The 21,850-nt window shown below is 37.1% G+C and overlaps 1 protein-coding gene across 2 annotated transcripts; it reads left to right on the forward strand.

The window, feature by feature from the left end:
* The first annotated feature begins 349 nt into the window (after positions 1-349).
* Positions 350-16,541, forward strand: LOC141398590 (synaptic vesicle glycoprotein 2A-like). 2 transcript variants are annotated; one of them, XM_073975997.1, is made up of 7 exons: positions 350-699; positions 10,170-10,286; positions 10,351-10,675; positions 10,821-11,187; positions 15,177-15,660; positions 15,725-15,881; positions 15,960-16,541. In XM_073975997.1, the coding sequence occupies exons 1-7, from the start codon at positions 654-656 to the stop codon at positions 16,186-16,188; spliced, it is 1,725 nt and encodes a 574-aa protein (XP_073832098.1). In that variant the 5' UTR covers positions 350-653; the 3' UTR covers positions 16,189-16,541. The 2 variants fall into 2 exon arrangements, with proteins under 2 accessions (XP_073832098.1, XP_073832099.1); XM_073975998.1 differs by lacking the exon at positions 350-699 and adding an exon at positions 4,753-4,947.
* The last annotated feature ends 5,309 nt before the right edge of the window (positions 16,542-21,850 follow it).

Consider the following 21,850-nt stretch of genomic DNA (forward strand, 5'->3'; position numbering starts at 1 on the left):
ATAAACCCTTCTTGCGACTAACATCTGGCTGTACCCCTTTTATTGTTGTTTGTATGTATTTGTGTGCATTATTTTATGATATTTTTTAATTTGTTTATTACTTCTGAAACATTTCTGTTGACAATTTTTATATTCTGTTTATTGAGTTTTCTTGCTTGCGCTTGCGCCTCCTGCGAAGATGGGTTACGACGTTGAGGTTTGTTTTTTTTGTTATTTTGCAAAATCAAAATCGAGCATCGCTGTTTTTTTGCTATCTTTGAATGGATGGCTGCTGCTGCTGCCAGTCTTTGGTGTTTTTGCTCTCTCTCCCTAACCATTGCCTATAAAAGTGTTTAATTTGTCACTTAGAAAATCAGTTAGTTCAGATGTGAGGATCTAAAAAGTATAACAATTTCAATGTTCGCTTTGGTTAGACGCTAAGAGAACGTATCGCAACGCCTGAAATAAAAATCAAATCGCGTAACACAAACGCTACGAAAACAAGTGACAGTTATTAATTGTTTAAATTGAAAAATTAAATAGAATTTTGTAATTTTTTGTGTAAATAAACGTTATTTAGAAAAATATTAGTTTTTTCATATTGAAGAAATTAGAAGAAAATCTGAATTTGTTAATTGTTAAAGTGAAAAGGTGTTTTATTTTTCAATTACAAAATGTGTGAATTTAAAAACAAACCAGAAAGTGTGACTCGTGGTGGTGGTAAGTTTGAAAATTAATTTTATTTTTCTGTTTTTTTTTTAAGTTTTATATGAAAACATTATATGAAAAAATCGCCATTTGTTCCTTATTTTTTTTTTCTTTTTGAATGGTTACACATTTTAAAGAACTACTTTAAGGATGCCAGGACAAAGCAATAAAAAACACAACGATTACATTTCAAAACACCAAAAGAAATTTGCGACTTGTTTGATAGGTACCAGAAATAGTGAACGTAAATAATCCACAAAGGAATCCAAAACTGAAAACCCGAATAAATTTATTTTCTCAATTTAAAAAAATTTGGTATTTGTAAGTTTTTTTTTTTGCAAAAATTTGTATAGCTTATTTCGAGAGGTATGCGGTTTAACCAATATTTTTGTGGATTTTAAATGAGCGTAGATTTTTTATCCAATTTTTTAAGGAATATCCGATCAATGAGCGTAGATTTTTTAATATTTTTTTTGCGAGACCATTAGACTAATAAGCGTTGATTTTTAAAAAAACCATTTTCTGTGGGTGTCTTACATAGGTAGACGGTTTTCAAATGGGGTCTTCCGCAGAAAGACGGCAAAAGGTCTGGAAGGGGCCTATTATATTTGAAGACTTCTCAAAGTGATCTTCAATAAATAAATGTCTTTTGAAGAAGCCTATTAAAGAAGTCACGCGGATTTTTAAGAATATTTTTGCGGGATATCAGATTGTGGATTTTTTAAGATTGTTTACTTGTGGAAACATCATACGAAAAAGCGTGGATTTGTTGAGGATCTGAACCTTACATAGATATAGACAGAAGGCTTTTTAATGAATATTCGTCAGACAAAACACCTCTCAAAGGGGTCTTCTTTAGAAATATGGGTTTCTTCTGAAAGACTTGAAGACTTCCCTAAAGCACTGCCGACCAAAAAGAGAGCACACAAAATTATGAATATTGGCAACTTTTGACAGTGTGTTAGTAAGTTTGTATGCACGCATGCTGCAAAACAAAAACAAATCAAAACATTTGCTATCTTTTGTGTGCTCTTTCGTTGCGTTCGGGTCATGTGTGTGTGAATAGCCGAAAAACTTCGTAACTTCAACAATACCAAAGTACAGCTTTGCCCTAAAGGGTCTTCTATAAATAAATGTCTTTCGAAGGAGCCTTCTATAGATGTAAATCACAAGACTTGTCAAAGGGGTATTATATATTTCTTATTCAAATGGTTTTCTATAGATGGAAGACACATCTAAGGTCTCTTCTATAGATGCAAGACCTTTTGATGTGGTCTTTTATTAATGAAAGTCTCCCCAAAGTCGTTTCCAATAGATGGAAGACCTCTATAAGAATCAAAGTGCTCTAATACACATACATATGTTCTGTGGATGGAAGACACCTCAAAGAAATTTTAAAAATATAGAAGGATTCTTTAAAGATTTTTTTTCTGTGGATTGAATACCTCTTAAATGGTTTTCTGTCGATGAAAGTCTCTCAATGGGGTCTTCTATAGATAAAGTACTGCTCAAAGATATCATATTTGATTCTCCTACCTTATATGGATGGCAAACAAACCCTAAGGTCTCTTCTATAGATGGAAGACCTCTTGAATGGATCTTCTATTGAAAGGGTCGAAGACTCCTCAAAGCATTCTTCTGATGTTGTATGAATGGAAGATACCTCAATGACGAGATAGTAGGTTTCTCTAAAGTAACCTTCTGTGTATTGAATACCTCTTAAAGGGCGGTTTCTACACATGAAAGACCTCCCAATGGGGTCTTCTATGGATAAAGTTCTTCTTAAAGGGATATTCTATAGTTCTCCTTCATTATATGGATTGTGAAAGCGTCTTCTACTGATAAAAAAGGCGCCAAAAAGTTTCCAATTTATGGAAGAACTCTCAATGTGCCAAGGACTCCTTAAAGTGATCTTCTTAGTGTTCTACGGATGGAAGGCACCACAAAGACGTCTTAAACATATAGAGGGTTTATCTAAAAATTTCTATAGATCGTCAATGGGGTCTTCTATAGATAAATTAGATCGCGCTGTTCATTACTTTTATGGTAGTGTAACGTCACACCCAAAAAGTTCCGTTTGACATAATTATCAGTCCACAGATCTAACGCTGCAGATACACAACCATCTTCTACAACAGACTTTATTTCTGCGCCAATGAGATTCTTTTTTTTTCCTTTGCATCCGAAGTTACTTTTCTGGACAGAGTTGTTGGGCCGGGTAACATATCCTCAACATTTTCGTCGTATTCGGCGCCAACTTTAATAAAAAATTTTACCATATCAATAAAGCCTGATCCAGATACGGATGAAAACGGCCGACAATCTTGTACAACCCACTGTGCACACTTTTCTACTGCTTCCTTTTTACAGTCGGCTGAGACTGTTTTTAAACCCTGCGGTTGCTTTAGCAAGGCACAACATTTATGGCGGCTTAAGTTGGATGTCTGCTTACCAGAGTGTTTTAAAACTTTCTGACACTTTCGACAGAAACCCCATCCTTCAACTAATACGTCGTTTTCTTTCTGAATGTCGGCTAATATGTTCCAAAATAAAGCTTGTGCCTTTACGACGCGGACTTATTTTATACACTCCTTGGTCAATTTTTGATTTTATGTCCGAGGAACTTTCCATATTTTCCATTAAATTTTGACAACTAATCTGTTTAATTTCTAATGAAAGACTGAAGATGCTCGATAAATCATACTAAATAACCAAAACAAAAACAAAAAAGGCACACACAAAATAACGGTAAAACAAATGTTCTTTTCTTGTAGAAAAAAAACAAGTGTAAAATTTTGCGTATCGTTATTTTACTTACAACCACTCAAGCCAATTTCAGATATTTGCTCCCACTCTCTCGGTGAGCATAAGACAAACGATTGTTTGATAGGGGTTGAAAACAACACTTAATGTGCGATGGTCAACTAAGTAATGCTAAATTTACATTTACGAAATCCACTCGATTTCAACTGTCAATTCCTTTGGGTATACGTCAAATGAAAACTCATCTGAAATGTAAACCAAGCATAAGACAGAAAATGTTGTTGAGTACTCAAAACAACTTGGCAAAACATAGTCAAGTGTCTGAAAGTAATCATTTTTTAAGTAACTCATTTTTTGAGTAGCAAGCCACACTCATACTTGTTTTTTGGCAAAGGACTCATGATTGTCGAAATCAGCTACTCATGAATTTCTCTGGTCCATATGTTTTGAAAACTCCGGCAAAGTAGTATTCATGTCATTATGTTATTGTTCCTACATTATGTTATTGGTTGTTGGTGTAAAATGTGTTGATTGGGTTTGTCAGTGGAAAAAATACATATATTTCCTAATTTTACATTTATATTTCCTAATTTTACATTTGTAATTTAATTTACGGACCATTAAATTTTCAATTTGAGTTATGTATTTGCTATTATTATTCAATTTGTAATTCGAAACTTCCCATTTGAATAAAATTCCAAATATTTCAATTGATATTCAGATTTAAAAATATTGGTAAAGTAACGCCACATACATATTTCAATTTACTTGTTTTTTAGATTTTGAAACCCGCAAAGATAAAGATAAAAATAGAACATTTTGAAAGTCTTTATTGCATGTGTAAAAGGTATAAACAATTTTTCCATTGAGGCAGTTCCGTTCTAACACCCATAAAAAATGAATAAAAAAAGTACATTGACCCTTAAAAAAAGTTCATTCTATTTTAAATATACATATATTTTTTGGACAAGGAACAACACAAATAAAATCCATGTTCAACAATGTTATGGATGAGCAATCAACATACCGTTGATCCCCAAATAACTGGTGATAAGGCGATTACATGAATAATTTTTTGGTCACTTTTTTTTGGCGTTTCAAAAGACGCCAGCTTGACGTTGTAGCTCTTCCAGCTGTTTTTATTTATTCAAATTTTTTTTTGCAAATCTAAGCTTTATACCGTTTTCAGATTCAATGGCCATCATAGCTATCAAATATAATGTTAATAAACATTTTTTTCGTAGCAATCGGCATGGAATGAATGCCAATCATAAATGATGCATTCGATGGCGCACAGCCATCATACGTCTTAAAACATTACAAGAGGCAGCAAGTAGTCATTTATAGCTGCTGCTATTTATAAATAAATCAATATATAAACAAATCAAAGATCATTACAAGAAATGCTGTTCTAAGTGGAATTAAAATTTAAAATCTATCGTTCATTTTATAAGAGGGAAAAATAAAAAATAGAAAAAATGGATTCTTACGAATATAGTAAGTCAAATGGTTTCCTTGCGACAAAACCGAAGTGCCGGATTGCAGAGATACAACAAAACAATTAATTTTAATCGTTGCAAATTTTTGTGTTTATATTGTGGGTCTTTGACATATTTGAAAATATTTAAATTAAAATATTTGCTTCCTCCCTATACACGTACACATGAAAACAGAAAAGATGCTGTCGACATCTCAGATATCATAACGTATATTATTTTAAATGAATTTTGCTAGATAATTCAAGTTCAATGTGAAGGAATTAATTTGCATTTAAAAATGTAGCTCAATTTGTAATTGATGATCTAAACATCATACATACATATAAACACTCAAAGAACTTAAGAAGATTTCCAGAAATGTCTTTGGCCTCATCATAACAGAGCAATCAATATTAAATAAAAATTCTTCACACAATTGTTCGGTCGGTATCAATTAAAAAGTGTTCCAGCAGAAAAATAAGTGCTGATTGTGTTCACATTTTTTGTTATTGTTTTGTTTGTCCACTTTCTGACAGTATTATGGAAAGTTCTGTAGATTTTCAACGAGATATGTGTAAAATATGAACATATGGTGCCTGTAATCTGATCCAAAATAAATAATTAATTACAAACATATATAAACATTGGTTATATGAAAATACTTGACCAATTGATTTTAAAATTTTGCCGTAAGACATTGAAAATGTGGATCGAAATTAATTTGTGATGAGAAATAATTTGTAATAAAATAATAATAAAAATTGTTCAGATCGAAATATTGGCTCCATAACGTGGACTTAAGAGCAGATTTCCTAATGCAATGAATAAATTATGTTGCAATTTTTCTTCCCATCGGAGTTTTTAGTCTTCCCCTTTTGTGTATAAATGCCATTTTAGCTGAGGTCTTTATAAAGGTTTAGACCCCAAGTATGTTTGGGCGAAATCAGTTTCAGAAAATTTGGAGTCTATTTGACAATGTCCGTCCATCTGTCCGGCTGGCTGAAGATGGGCTATATCGGTTCACTCTTTGGGTACCGCCCATACAAAGGTTGAACATTTTTCGCTAAAACGGTGGGAACTATAGCTCTCGAGTGGGTCCAAACTTTGCACGTCCTAATATTTCCTCAAGACATAGATCAACTTCGAATAAGGACTATGCCATCCACGTCGTCGAGTACCTCCAACACGATTTTCAAAATTTTTGGCACAAGTGCAGTTTAGAGACTCTTCTCGGATCGGCATGGAATTGTTTTGGAAAAGATGGTGCTCGCGGGCCCTTTCACGACAGTACTGACTGATGAACTTAAGGTTAGCCAAAACTTTTCACATCGTAAAATTTTATCTAAACGTGGAAAACATTATTCCATTTGTAATTCGATTTTTCCATTTGTAATTCGAATAAATTTATTTGAAATTAGAAACAAACAAAAAATTACACACGATTTTTTTGTATTGATTTTAGATCTGGTTTTATCGAATTACAAATAAAATGATTCGAATTACAAACGGAATAATTCGAATTTCAAATGGAATAATTCTAAATAATGGGAATTACAAATGGAATAATTCGAATTTCAAATGGAATAAGGAACAAAAGGAATTCTTGAATTACGAATAAAATGTTACGAATTACAAATAGAAATCTTGAATTACAATTAAAATAATTCGATTTACATCTAAAAAAGGTGTACATCGGTGCAGTCCTTCGGGTACCTTCCACACAAAATTTCAAATTTTAAGGGATAATTTCAAAATTGTTACAGCAACGGAATTATTAATACAACGGAATATCGGCCACTTTCTTCTTATTTCTGGACCACGACGGCTTATGAACGGAATATCGGTCACTTTCTACTTATGTTCTGGCTCAGGATGGCTTTGAAATGGATTACTTCCAAATTTTGAACAGAATATCAGTCACTTGTTTCTTGTATTCTGGCTCACGACGGTTTTTAACGCAATATCGGTCACTTTCTTCTTGTATTCTGGTCTGCAACTGTTCTTGAAGGGAATATCGGTTACTTCCCTCTTTTGTTCAGGCTCATGACGGCTTTTGAACGGAATATCGGTGACTTCCTAATTGTGTTCTGACCCACGTCGGCTCTTGAACGGAATATCGGTCACTTCCTACTTGTGTTCTGGTTCACGACGGTTTTTGAATGGAATATTGATAATATTGTTATGATGTGCTGGCGCATGATGGCTCTGAAATGGAATATCGGTCACATTTTCTTTGTGTTCTGGCCCACGACGGTTTTTGAATGGAATATCGGTAATTTTCATGTTGTATTCTGATCCACAACGGTTCTTGAACGGAATATCGGTCACTTCCTACTTCTGTTCTGGTTCACGACGGTTTTTGAATGGAATATTGATAATATTGTTATGATGTGCTGGCGCATGATGGCTCTGAAATGGAATATCGGTCACATTTTCTTTGTGTTCTGGCCCACGACGGTTTTTAACGGAATATCGGTCACTTTCATCCTGTATTCTGGTCCACAACGGTTCTTGAAGGAAATATCGCTGACTTCCCTCTATTGTTCTGGCTCATGACTGCTTTTGAACGGGATATCGGTGACTTCCTATTTGTTTTCTGACTCGGTCAATTCATACTTGTGTTCTGGTCCACGACGGCTTTTGAATGGAATATCGATAATATTGTTATTATGTGCTGGCCCACGACGGCTCTGAAATGGCATATCGGCCACATTTTCTTTGTGTTCTGGCCCACGACGGTTTTTAAAGGAATATCGGTCACTTTCTTCTTAAATTCCGGTCCACAACAGTTTTTGAAGGGAATATGGGTCACTTCCCTCTTTTGTTCTGGCTCATGACGCCTTTTGAACGGAATATCGGTCACTTCCTAATAGTTTTCTGACCCACGTCGGCTCTTGAATGGAATATCGGTCATTTTCTTCCTGTGTTCTGGTCCACGACAGTTTTTGAATGGAATATCGATAATATTGTTATGATGTGCTGGCCCACGACGGCTCTGAAATGGAATATCGGTCACATTTTCTTTGTGTTCTGGCTCACGACTGTTTTTAACGGAATATCGGTCACTTTCATCCTGTATTCTGGTCCACAACGGTTCTTGAAGGGAATATCGGTTACTTCCCTCTTTTGTTCTGGCTCATGACGGCTTTTGAATGGAATATCGGTCACTTCGTAATTGTGTTCTGACCCACGTCGGCTCTTGAACGGAATATCGGACACTTACTACTTGTGTACTGGTCCACGACGGTATTTGAATGGAATATCGATAATATTGTTATGATGTGCTGGCCCACGACGGCTCTGAAATGGAATATCGGTCACATTTTCTTTGTGTTCTGTCTCACACCGTTTTTTAACGGAATATCGGTTACTTTCATCTTGTATTCTGCTTCATAACGGTTCTTGAAGGGAATATCGTTTACTTCCCTCTTTTGTTCTGGCTCATGACGGCATTTGAACAGAATATCGGTGACTTCCTATTTGTTTTCTGAGCCACGTCGGCTCTTGAACTTGTGTTATGGTCCACTACGGTTTTTGAATGGAATATCGATAATATTGTTATGATATGCTGGCCCACGACGACTCTGAAATGGAATATCGGTCATATTTTCTTTGTGTTCTGGCCCACGAAGGGTTTTAACGGAATATCGGTCATTTTCGTCCTGTGTTCTGGTCCACAACGGTTTTTGAAGGGAATATCGGTTACTTCCCTCTTTTGTTCCGGCTCATGACGGATTTTGAACGGACTATCGGTCACTTCCTAATTGTGTTCTGACCCACGTCGGCTCTTGAACGGAATATCGGTCACTTCCTACTTGTGTTCTGGTCCACGACGGTTTTTGAATGGAATATCGATAATATTGTTATGATGTTCTGGCCCACGACGGCTCTGAAATGGAATATCGGTCACATTTTCTTTGTGTTCTGTTTCAAGACGGTTTTTAACGGAATATCGTTCACTTTCATCTTGTATTCTGGTCCACAACGGTTCTTCAAGGGAATATCGGTCACTACCTACTTGTGGTCTGGTCCACGATGGTTTTTAAATGGAATATCGATAATATTGTTATGATGTGCTGGCCCACGACGGCTCTGAAATGGAATATCGGTCACATTTTCTTTGTGTTCTGGCCCACAAAGGCTTCTGAACGGAATATCGGTCATTTTCTTCCTGTGTTCTGCTCCACAACGGTTCTTGAAGGGAATATCGGTCACCTACTACTACTACTACTTTCTTGTGTTCCGGTCCACGACGGCTCTTGAACGGAATATCGGTAACTTTCTGGTCCATGACGTCTCCTGAACGGAATATCAGCCACTTTGTACTTGTGTTCTGGCCCAATTTTAAATATTTAGGTTCGTTTGAGAAAATTTGGTACACACACGTTTTTGCCTTTATTTAACAGTCACTTTCTCGAATTTGGTCGTGGTGTGCCGTATGTTTACCTATGCTTTCCATAAAATCACATGGTGTATAAAATGTGAATACGTGCATCATAGTGATGTTTGAACTGAACGCGCTCTATTTGACTTTTTTGTTATATTAAATATATACAAAACAGAAACATTTTGGAAACATTCAAGATAAAAACATCAAAAGACATTTTTGTTTTCAAATTATCTTGAACTGATAATAATGAATGAAATTTGTTTCGCCGCTGATAATAAATCAGTATAAAATTGAGAGTATTTAACATTCGCAGGAAGTTGGAGAATGCAATAATAGCTAAAATATACTGAAATGGGATTCTCTTTGGCGGAAAAACATTGATGACCTTTTTATACATAAATGTACATACACCCGGCCTTACGACAAACACGTACATACTCTTTGATGAGTCGCTCGCTAAAGTTCAAAATTTGTTACGACAGAAATATTTTCTTAGAGAAGTCCCTACATCCCGACATATTGTCCTAACAACATTAAAAAACGAGGAATGGAGGGCGGGGATTATTTGTATAATCTCCCTTTGATCTGTCCTTGAAATTTGTCTAAAGTTTACAAGATGTAGAAACAACAACTACACATTCTTAAGGTACAGTTACATTAGGCAAATATTTGCTCCAGCGACCGGCAGTGTGCGCTTACTGAGAGCAAGTGAGCATATATTCAATGTATTATAACACTCATTTGATCTCAGTAAGTGCACAATGCCGGTCGCTGGAGCAAATATTTGCCTAATGTGACCTTACCTTTAGTTCTAAAAACTAATTCAAAACTATACTTTTATTTATTTACAGCTGAGAAAACCAAACTTACAGTGGCCACAGTTGAGGGTGGCGGTAATGGCACCTTTACGCCACCAACTCCCCTGAGTAAGGGGACAGAATATTATGAAACTGCATTGGAGGCAACAAGTAAGAGGAAGATAATCAAATAATTTGTTGAACAATAATTAAAATTTAATTCGTTTATTTTTAGCTTTTGGCAAATTCAATTACCTGCTTATACTAATAAGTGGCCTTATACTTGCCAATGTCTTACTGGAGACATTGGGTATAAGTTTTGTATTACCCGTATCACAATGTGATTTGAATTTATCGGTACAGGAACGTGGTATTATGAGTGCCATTGGTTTTGCGGGTATTATTAGCAGTTCACATTTGTGGGGATTTTTGGCCGATACAACGGGGAGAAGATGTGTAATAAGGCCAACTTTGTTGGCGGGATTTGTTTTTACCGTACTTTCAAGTTTTTCCACCAACTTTTGGACATTGGTTATATTGAGATATTTAAACGGTATTTGGTAAGTGCAGAACAAAGAACATATAATTATTTATTGAATATAATTTATTAAATTATTTATATTTTATTCAATTAATTTTATATATTTTTAATATTTTGTTTCATTATTTTTAATACATATATTTGTTTTTTTTATTTCATTCTAGCATTTCGGGTGGTTCAGCCACAATTTATGCTTATTTGGGTGAATTCCACACGCAAAAGAATCGCTCGAGAGCCATAATGGGTTCTGCATTTATTTTCGGTGTTGGAGCCATGATGATGCCTGCCATCGCCTGGTTGTTCATTAATCAAGAATGGCGTTTACCTTTGCCATTCTTGGGTCTGACCTATAAACCCTGGAGATTGTTTATGGTTGTATGCGGTGTTCCTGGTTTCTTGTGTGGCCTTAGCCTTTTCAAAATTCCCGAAAGTCCAAAGTTTCTGCTAAGCATGGGCCAAGAGGAGAAATGTGTTGAGATTCTACAGAAAATTTTTAGCTTCAATACCGGCAAGGCAAAAGAGGAATTTCCCGTAAGTATTTTCTAAAATATATACAAATGGTCGTAAGGTCATCTGGGGTCAATGATGGTTCGTTTAGTCACTCATCCTTTACATAAATATATGTATATAGTGTAGGAAGTCCGCGGTGATCACAAAAAATTTATATTGAAGTGACTGAGAGTGCAAGACTACACTTTATTCGACAACTCATCGCGCTACATGTCTTGGCCTACTTATACTAGTTGTGATGTGGTCGCATACGGCTGATTCTTTTGTAGGCAGCTGCTTCACTCATCACCTTATCCTTTATATGAATATAATTAATGTAACAGTAAGTTTCCTCTGGTTGCTGGGATAAACTAGCGAGGGTGATACAATTTCTTAGATAAAGGGATTCTTAAATGGACACAATGTCTTAGTCTACTTATACTAATTGAAATGTGGTTGGGTACGGTTAGTTCGTCTAGTAGGCAGTTGTTTCGGTGATGTGGGTATGGCGGATAGGTTGGCAATGGTTTTCCGGATTATTTCGTTGTTGCAGTCGATGAACTCTACTAAATAAACTAAACAGCGAACGCATCTGATTATGTTCTTTCCAACGACGGCTCTTTAACGGAATATTGGTCACTTTTTTTAATTCTCGTCAATGATTTTCCGATTCACTATAACTCTAGAACGGAATATTGGTCACTTCCTTCTAATGGTCTGGCCCAGAGTGTTCTTGGACGGAATATCAGTCACTTTCTTCTGTTCTGGTCCTCGATGGCTCTTTTAGAGAAAATCGGTCACTTGTTTATGATGTTCTGGCCCAAGACGGCTCCTGAACGGAATATCGTTCACTTCCTTAAGTTCTGGTCCACGACGGCTCCTTAACGGAATATCGTTCACTTTCTTTTTATGTTCTGGCCCACGACGGCTCTTTAACGGAATATCGGTTACTTTGTCCGTATGTTCTGGCCCTTGATTGTTCTTAAACGGAATATAGGCCACTGTATAATTATATTCTGGCCCACAACGGCTCTTGGAAGGAATATCGGCAACTTTCTAATTATTTTCTGCCCCAGGACGGCTTTTTGACGGAATATCGGTAACTTTATTATGATATCCACACCCATGACGTATCTTTATGGAAATATTAGTAACTTTCTTCTTATATTTTGGCCCATGATGGCTCTTGAACGGAATATCGGCCACTTTATTCTTATATTCTGGCTCACGACGGTTATTGAACGGAATATCGTTCACTTTCTTCTTGTGTTCTGGCTTACGACGATTTTTCCGCGGAATATCGGTTACTTTCTTCTATTGTTCTGACCCACGACTGCTTCTGAACGAATATCGGTTACTTTGTTGTTGTGTTCTGGACCATGACGACTCTTGAACGGAATATCGGCTACTTACGAATTATGCGGTGGCCCACGACGATCTGCAGGTACACGATGGCTCTTTAACGGGATATCAGTAACATTCTTCTTAAGTTCTGGCCCACGACGGCACTTGGACGGAATATCGGATACATACTTCTTGCCCACGACGGTACTTGAACGGAAAATCGGTCATTTCCTTCTTATGTTGTAGTCCAAGACGGCTCTTGAATGGAATATCGGTTACTTTGTCCGTATGTTCTGGCCCTTGACTGCTCTTAAGCGGAATATAGGTAACTGTATAATTATATTCTGACCCATGAAGGCTCTTGAACGGAATATCGGCCACTTTCTTTTTATGTTCTGGCTCACGACAGTTATTTAACGGAAAATCGGTCACTTTCGACTTGTCTTCTGGTCCACTACGGCTCTTGAACTGAATATCGTTCACTTTCTTCTTGTGTTCTGGCTTACGACGGCTCTTCCGCGGTATATCGGTTACTTTCTTCTTATGTTCTGGCCCACGACAACTATTGAACGGACTATCGGCCACTAGCTTATGATCTTTAGGTACACGATGGCTCTTGAAGGGAATATCGGATACATACTTCTTGTTTTTAGGTCCACGACAGCTCTTGAACGGAATTGCGGACACTTTCTTCTTGTACACTGGCCCACGACTCTTGGACGGAATTTTGGTCATTCTGTTCTGATGTTTAGACTCATAATATCGAATACATACTTCTTGTTTTAAGGTCCACGACGGTACTTGAAGGGAAAATCGGCCATTTCCTTCTTGTGTTGTAGTCCATGACGGATCTTGAACGGAATATCGGTCACTTTCGTCTTGTGTTCTCGTCCATTATGTCTCCAGAATACAATATCGGATACATACTTGTTTTCATGCCCACGACAGCACTTGAACGGAATTGCGGACACTTTCTTCTTGAACGGAATTTCGGTCATTTTCTTCTGATGTATAGACTCATAATGGTTCCTGAATGGGCCAAGACAACAGTAGAGGAAAGAGGAGGACTCAGTTTTTAAGGTGCGGCATCTAGCGGTCGAAAGCTAAACACAAGGAGGGTTGCCAACTGTTAATAGCGAAGACACTAACCAAAAGTGGCAACGCTGTTGGTAACACAGTTGGCAACATATACTTTTGGATTGGGTTTTTACTGGCAACACATACTTTTTGTTTGTGCCTTCTCCATTAACAGTTGGCAACACTCCTTTATGTTCAGCTTTCGACCGCTAAATGTCGCACCTAAAAAGCTGAGTCCTCGTCTTTCCTCTACTCACGACTCTTGAAATCCACGAAATAAATTTAACTAGGATAAATTTTTCCTTATCTTAAGGTCTTACTACAATAACTTCTGCTGCTTCTGGTTGTTTTGAACTCTTTCCTGTACTCACGACTCTTGAAATCCACGAAATAAATTTAACTAGGATAAATTTTTCCTTATCTTAAGGTCTTACTACAATAACTTCTGCTGCTTCTGGTTGTTTTGAACTCTATGAGGCAAATATTTTGCTTTTATTCAGACCACGATGGCTCTTGAACTCTACAAGTCTAAGTATCCAGTGGGGTTGGTGATCACGGCCGTACACTCCGACTTATTTCTGCTGATAATATAATCAAGTGTCTCACTCTCGGAATCCGAGTATTCCACGAATTAAATTATTCTTGCGCTTGATTATTTTTGAGGGTTAACCGCTCTTCACCGATTGATCCCCAGCCTAGCTTGTTACTGCTCTTCTATAATTTCGGTGCAGAAATATTCCTGGCTATTTGGTTTCTTACTTAATGGGAAATTGTTTACTGATGACAAATATAACGGGAACTTATGTGAGTCTTCATCATGACCTATTGGATTTCTAGCTACATTTTTCAGAGACAACTGTACCAGGTCTGCTTTCCTCTACTAATAAAAATTACTAAATTTTGCAAGACCCTCATATCAGTAGAAATTAAACCTTCTTTTAATAGGCGTTGATGATCGTTCAGTCATTCGCCACCTTATTCTTAATATGTGTATATAAAATAATCATGTGGTGGATGACTGACTGACTTATCGTCAAACGACCTGGAGATGTTTTTGAAACAAATTTCTTTTAAACTTCAAATGTTACGCCCTGCCCTACCTCATTTGAATGCAATTTTTTAATTCATTTGATGACGATTGTCATACAGTCATTGACTAGCCCATCATTTACATGTATATATAAAAGTCATCTGATGGATGACTTGATGGATGATTAGAGGGCCACAACTTGTACAAACTGCTGTCACGTCCTGCCTTGTATCCATAGAAAAATAAACTGATGATCATATAGTCATCCAACACCTCATTCTTAATGTGTCTACATATATAAAATAGTCATGTCATGGATGACTGACTGACTGACTTATCCACAAACGCCACGGAGAAGCTTTCAAAAGCAATTTGTTCTCAAATTGATGATGATTATGGTACCATGGTATAGTTCCAGTCCCTCACTTCCGAATCATTTATGTTTATAAATATATAAAATAGCCATACGATGAATGACTGACTTACTTCTAAATGCCCAGATGAAACAATTAAAGCCAAAATCTTTAAATGTCGAATGATGATCATTTTAACAGAAATTCTATTTTTAAATATTTTCCAGATTGCCCACGTCAAAGAAGATTTGGATACGAGCAGCAATAATAAACCACATTCTCCCGCTGGTTTGAGTGGTCGTTCAAATCCCTTGCTTAATATACTCAAGTCAATGTGGAGTCAAACTCAACCTTTGTTCAATCGAGAATATGCCCGTACCACAATTTTGATTTGTACCATACAATTTTTGATTTTCTGTACATCGAACGGCATGTATATGTGGTTCCCATCGATTTTGAATAGTGTTGCGGAATTTATGAATGAAAATCCCAATAATCGAACTTTCATTTGTCAAGTGGTCTATGCCAAGCAGAAGGAAACTTTAGAACTGGAAATGGCTTTGAAACAAGATGAAGGTTTGGTCGCTGAATGTAATGAGAAATTGGAAATTTCAACATATCAACATTCACTGATATTGGAAGTTTTATATGCCGTGGGTTTTGCCCTGATTGGTGGAATTATTAATAAAGCTGGCAAGCGTTTGATATTGTGTAAGTTGTAAACAAAAGTGATTTATGTTAAATATCATTTATTAAATTTTATTTAAATTTTTAGTTATTTGTCTTGCTGGCTGTGGTGTATGCGGTGTGGCCATGGTATTTATTGATCAACCCATGATTGCCATATATCTGTATGTGGTACTACTGCTTTGCGGTTTGGGCATCAATGTTTTAAGTGCAGCCACTGTGGAATTATATCCCACTAGATTAAGGTAGTATTTTTTTATATATATAAAAAAATAAGCATAATTTTGTAAATATTAATGTTTTGATTTTTTTCACATTTATAGGGCCATGGCTGTTTGCATTTCCCTGATGATGGGTCGCTTGGGCAGTGTGGTGGGTGCGAATATTGTTGGCGCCCTTATTACCAATCACTGTGATACAGCCTTCATTTCATCCGGAGTATCTTTGGTTATTGCCGGCCTAATGGGTTTCCTTATTGTCAATAAGAATAAGAACAAAGGACAACTTGTGCCACCTAGACGTTTGAGCATGGTTTCCATGACGGGGAACTAAAATTCAAATGAATTGCAAAATTTGTATTTTTTACCAAAATGTATTTGATATTCCGCAGTTTTTTTCTACCAAGTAATGTGTATTACCTATATGTAGTAGGTATTTGTAATCTCCATTAGGTTCGATTAGTTAGTAGTCGTTGTAGTGTTATTTCTTAGCGCGTAGTTTTGTATTTAGTTTTAACGACATAGTTTATAATTCATAAAGTCTGATTTTTATTGTTCTCATAAAAAACCAACTCACAAAAATTACCTGATCACAACAACAACAATTCCGTAATCAATAAGTCTGCATTTTTTTATATATAATTGTTAAAATTATTTATTAATAAATGTGTGTAGATGTAAATAAAATTAAATTGTGTTTTTTTTATATTATACTAGCCGCTATTGGCAAAGTTGAGTAGGACGTTGAGTTATATAAGAGGGTTAGAGTGTCTATCTCATATCCGCCTAGTGTACGGTATCTCCTTGTTTGCAACATGGGACACCTACAAAGCAGATGTTCGACAGTCTCTATCTCCTCCGCATCTTTACATAGTCTGCAGTAGTCAATGCCACTGTCGTCCCATTTTGAAGTTAGGAACCTGGATTAGGATATCAAGAGGTTGGAGATCCAGGATGACGTTTAAGCAGCTTGAGGAGTGTTTTTTATCGATCCGGTAATCAGCAGCGACGCGGTTCTCAATAGTTCGGAGTGTAACGCTTTGTTCCCAAGAGCTTGCCACCAGACCAGTCTTTCCAGTCTTCTTTTCCATGACAAGCGATGGTCCAGAATAGTGGCGAGGTATTTAGCTTCCGCAGAAAGTTCCAAGGCCACCCCGTCCAGGACTGGAGGCTCGAAATTGGGAACTTTGCGTTTCTTAGTGAATAGTACAAGCTCGGTTTTCTCCGGGTTTACTCCCAGGCCATTGTTCTGGGCCCAGTTTGCGAGTTGTACTGATGCTCTTTGCATGAGCTCAGACAGGGTTGGCAAGAATTTGCCACTTATCAGCACAACCACATCATCAACGTTAACATGTACTGATAAATTTATGGAGGAATGTTTTGTAACTCCAGCGAAGACTAAATACCAAATTTCAGTTATTCCGGTTGAATAATATAGCTAAAACTTTCAAAATACCGAAAATTGGGAGGGACAATACCAGAAATTTTCAGATGGAAAGTTTTATATTACCAACGGAGGCTAAATATTATATTTCAGCTGATTCGATGGTATATTGATATTGATGGGACAATATTGATGGCACAACCTTCAACATACCGAAAATCGGGAGGTACGGTTCTATGGGGACTATACGAAGATGTGGACCTTTAAAGACAAATTTCAGATTGAACGTTTAGCATCCCAGCTAACACTAAATATGTACCAAATTTCAGGCATTTCGGTGGGATATTGAGGACACGACCTTCACAATACCGAAAATCGGGAGGTACCATTCTATGGGGGCTATATGAAGACGTGAACCTACACCGACAATTTTCAGGAGGAAAGATTTGTTCCTACAACGAAGGTTAAAGATTAAATACCAAATTTCAGCCATTTCGGTGTTATAATGACGCTAAAACCTTCAAAATATCGAAAATCGGGAGGTATCGTTCTATGGGGGCTATATCAAAACGTGGACCTATAAATTTCGGAGGGAAAGTTTCGTAACCCCGAAAAATACTAAATACCTAATTTCAGCCACTTCGGTGTGATATCAAGTCTAAAACTTTCGAAATACCGAAAATTGGGATTTACCGTTCAAAACGTGGACCGATACCGACAAATTTCTTGAAGAAAGTTTTGTAGCCAATAGGAGGACTGACTGCCAAATTTCAGCCATTTTGCTAGGATAATATAGTTAAATTCAAATACCAAATTGAAACCGATTCTGTGGTCAAATGGGACTAGTATATGCAAAATATCTTAAAATGACGCATACTATACATATATGGAGCGTTATATGGGGGCGATACCAAAACGTGGACCTATTTAAACCATTTTTGGTAGCAATGTTTTTAAGCCTCTGGATACACAAAATGCCAATTTACAACCAATTAAGTGGTCTAATGGGACAAATATCTTAAAAATTCCTTAAAATGACGACGCGTCACCCGTAATTTTGTATGAGGGCTATACCAAAACCTGGACATACATAGCCCGTTTTCAATACCAAAAGTCGTACGTACATGCAATAGATTTTACCAAAATTTTATTCACCTACTTCAATTCGTTCGGACCTTAGACTGATTTCAACAGACGGACGGACATGGCTATATCGATATAGAATTGCACGCTGATCAAGAAAATATATAATTTGTAGGGTCTAAAATTATTATTTCGAGTAGTTACAAACGGAATGACAAACTTAATATACCCCCGATAGTATTGTGGAGGGTATAAAAATCCCACCCAGAAATCGATTTTGACTAAAACCAACGTTTTTATCGTCACCGATTTTTAATTTTTATATGGAATTCGATAGTAAAAATAATGGAACTAAGGAAAACAAAACTAGGTCAAAATGTTGGAAGACAATAAAGAAGACGATTTTCCCCATGTTGGAAAATACGCAATTTTTGTACAATTCTGGAGAAAAAAAAATTGGGTCTATTGTTTTTTTTTGTTAGGCAGGTAGGTTGTTGCCTTTAAGAAACGTTTTAATAAATTGCCGTTTAGATATTAGGTATTTTATTTTTTTCTCTGCCCAGCAAAAATTTGGTAGGCACATGTCATTACTTTCTGCATTACCAGGTAATGAGTAATAATTACCCTCCGCATTATCAGACAGTACATTTATAACAGTTAACATATAACTAGTTACATCCTTACTTTCTACTTACTTACAAAGGAATAAGTACTGTGGCACAGGGCTAGTGTGTCGGAATACAAATCCAAGTATCAAAGCTCACCGTCAGCATGGGAGTTTTTTGTTGACAAAATTACGAAGAAATGTTGATGTAAAGGGTGTTTTTTTAAGCCCGATAGAACTTGAAATTGTAAAAAATAACAGAAAAAATTAAATTGTAATCAAAATTTTTTTTATTCGAAAGATCAATACGTGACATTAACATTTGAAAATGATTTCGGGCATATGGGCCCCGCGGCTGTTCTTGACGAAGTGCATTCTGGACGTCCAATTTTTGGCCACTTTTTCGAGCACTGCTGGCCGTATGTCACGAATAACACGAACAATGCTGGCCTCCAAGGCATCAATTGTTGCTGGTTTATCAGCATAAACCAGTGACTTCACGTAGCCCCACAGGAAATAATCGTGAGGTGTCAAATCGCACGACCTTGGAGGCCAATTGACAGGTCCACTTCTTGAAATCAACTTATCGCCAAATTTTGATTTCAATAAGTCGATCCACATCCCCTCCGGATCAATGTCATCCATATTTTCAAACAAAAAATCATTAATCATGGTGCGGTAACGATCTCCATTGACCGTAACGCGAGCTCCGGCCTCATTTTTGAAGAAATAAGGTCCGATGATGCCACCAGCGTGAAAACCGCACCATACGGTGTATTTTTCTGGATGTAATGGAGTCTGTAGGATCTCTTGTGGATTGGTCTCACTCCATATGCGGCAATTTTGCTTATTAACAAACCCGTTAAGCCAAAAATGCGCCTCATCGCTGAACGCCATACAAATGACGAAGTCGTCTATAAGTTGCGCGAATCGACGACTGATTTTTATACCCTCAGCCTTTAGGCTAAAGAGGGTATTTACACTTTGATACGACCAAAAATGTGCCTCATCGAAATAATGGTTCTAGACCCCAAGTATGTTTGTACGATATCCGTTTCAGACAATTTTGAGTAGATCTAGCAATGTCCGTCCGTCTGTCTGTCGGTCTGTCTGGCTGGCTGGCTGGTGCGCACGATAACTCTCGAACGGATCAATCGATTCGGTTCAAATTTTGGGTATCGAAATATTTTGTCCAGATTCGATTTAAGTTCGAAGATGCGCCATATAGGTCCACTCCTTCAGCTACCTCCCCACTAAAGTTCAAAAATTGTCGCAAAACTTGTGCGCACGATAACTCTTGTAGGGAATAAACGATTTGGTCCATACTTTGCACATCGTGTAATTTCTACCAAACTTAGATTAGGCTCCAATATGGACTCAATCGGTCCAATCCTTCGGGTACCTCCCACACAAAATTTCGGAAAAGTTCAGTTTAGGACCTGGTCTCGAATCGCTTTGATTTTTGTTTACGCAAGTTGTATTCGCTGTCCTCTATACGACACTGTAAGTTTCATTAGGGGCAAGTCCATACTTCCTGAGAAAATAGCCTGAAAGGTACAAAAACCCTATGACACCGTGTGTAGTGGTTGCAGCGCAAGATAACTCTCTGCCGATTCGGTCCAAAATTTGGCTTTCGTAATATTTTGTCCAAACTTAGTTCAAGTTCAAAGATGGATTATATCGGTCCACTCCTTCCGGTACCTCCCCCACAGAAGTTCGAAAATGTTCGGAAAATTTGTGCGTACGATAACTCTTGAAGGGAGTAACCGATTTGGTCCATACCTTGCACATTATGAAATTTCTACCAGACTTAGATGAGGTTCCAATATGGACTCAATCGGTAAACTCCTTCGAGTACCTCCCACACAAAATTTCGGAAAAGTTCAGTTTAGGACCTGCTCTCGAATCGCCTTGATTTTTGTTGTACCATCTTGTATTCACTGTTCCCTATACGAAGGTACAAGTTTCCTCAGGGGCAAGTCCATACTACCTGAAAAAATAGCCTGAAAGTTGAAAAACAAACCCTATGACACCATGTTTATGGGTGGAAGCGCAAGATAATTCTCGAACGGAAATGAATATGGACTATATTTGTCCACTCCATCCCGTACCTCCCACACAAAATTTTGGATAAGTTCACTTTAAGACCTGCTATTGAGTCACTTTGATTTCTGTTGAAGCAACTTACATTCGCTGCCTCAATTACGATGGTAAAAGTTGTTTCAGGGGCAAGTCCATACTTCTTGAGAAAACAGCTCGAAGGGTGTAAAAACCCCCTATGGCACCCCCATGGTCTATGTCGGTCCATTCCTTTAAGTACCCTTTCAGCAAAATTTTTGAACTTTAATCCTAATCAACATTTTTGTCGGTTCATACGAGACCAAAATTTTGAAACCCCCTAAATACATAAGTTTATTGTAAAAAAAGTGTTTCAATTTGCACAGGCTGAGGGTATATCTCTGTCGGCAAAGCCGACTGATACTTTTTTACTTGTCAAAATAAATTTGGATAATTTCGTAGCGTTGTTCAAGCGTGAGTCTATACATGATGATTTGTCAGAGTATACGGAAACAAATAAACAAGTAAGCAAAGGCTATAGTCGGACGGGCCGACCATGTGATACCCTACACCACAACCTCTAGGACGCTGAAAGTCGGGGTTCGATTCCCAGGCCTGGTCACACCAAATTTTAAACAGTGACAAAATACCCCTTTGTAATTTTGGCGATATTTCCTGAGTATTTCAGCCAAGAAACCCGTCTCTACAAGTGGCAATTAAGGACACGCCGTTCGGAACCGGCGATAAAAACTACGTCACATATCAATAACTTAATTTGTAGCATTGGAGGAAATTGTGGTTCTATACAAAACCCATTATATATTAGGCAGCAGGCCCGTTACCTAGCAGACACATTATTGCAATTTG

The sequence above is a fragment of the Musca autumnalis genome, unplaced genomic scaffold (assembly GCF_047663935.1).
Source record: "Musca autumnalis isolate F117 unplaced genomic scaffold, ASM4766393v1 scaffold_3, whole genome shotgun sequence".
NCBI lineage: Eukaryota > Metazoa > Arthropoda > Insecta > Diptera > Muscidae > Musca > Musca autumnalis.

Coding starts and splice junctions, on each gene's coding strand:
- LOC141398590 (XM_073975997.1), top strand. CDS start 654: ATGTGTGAATTTAAAAACAAACCAGAAAGTGTGACTCGTGGTGGTG. Junction 700..10,169: donor AAGTGTGACTCGTGGTGGTG/GTAAGTTTGAAA, acceptor ATTTATTTACAG/CTGAGAAAACCAAACTTACA. Junction 15,882..15,959: donor TTATATCCCACTAGATTAAG/GTAGTATTTTTT, acceptor TCACATTTATAG/GGCCATGGCTGTTTGCATTT.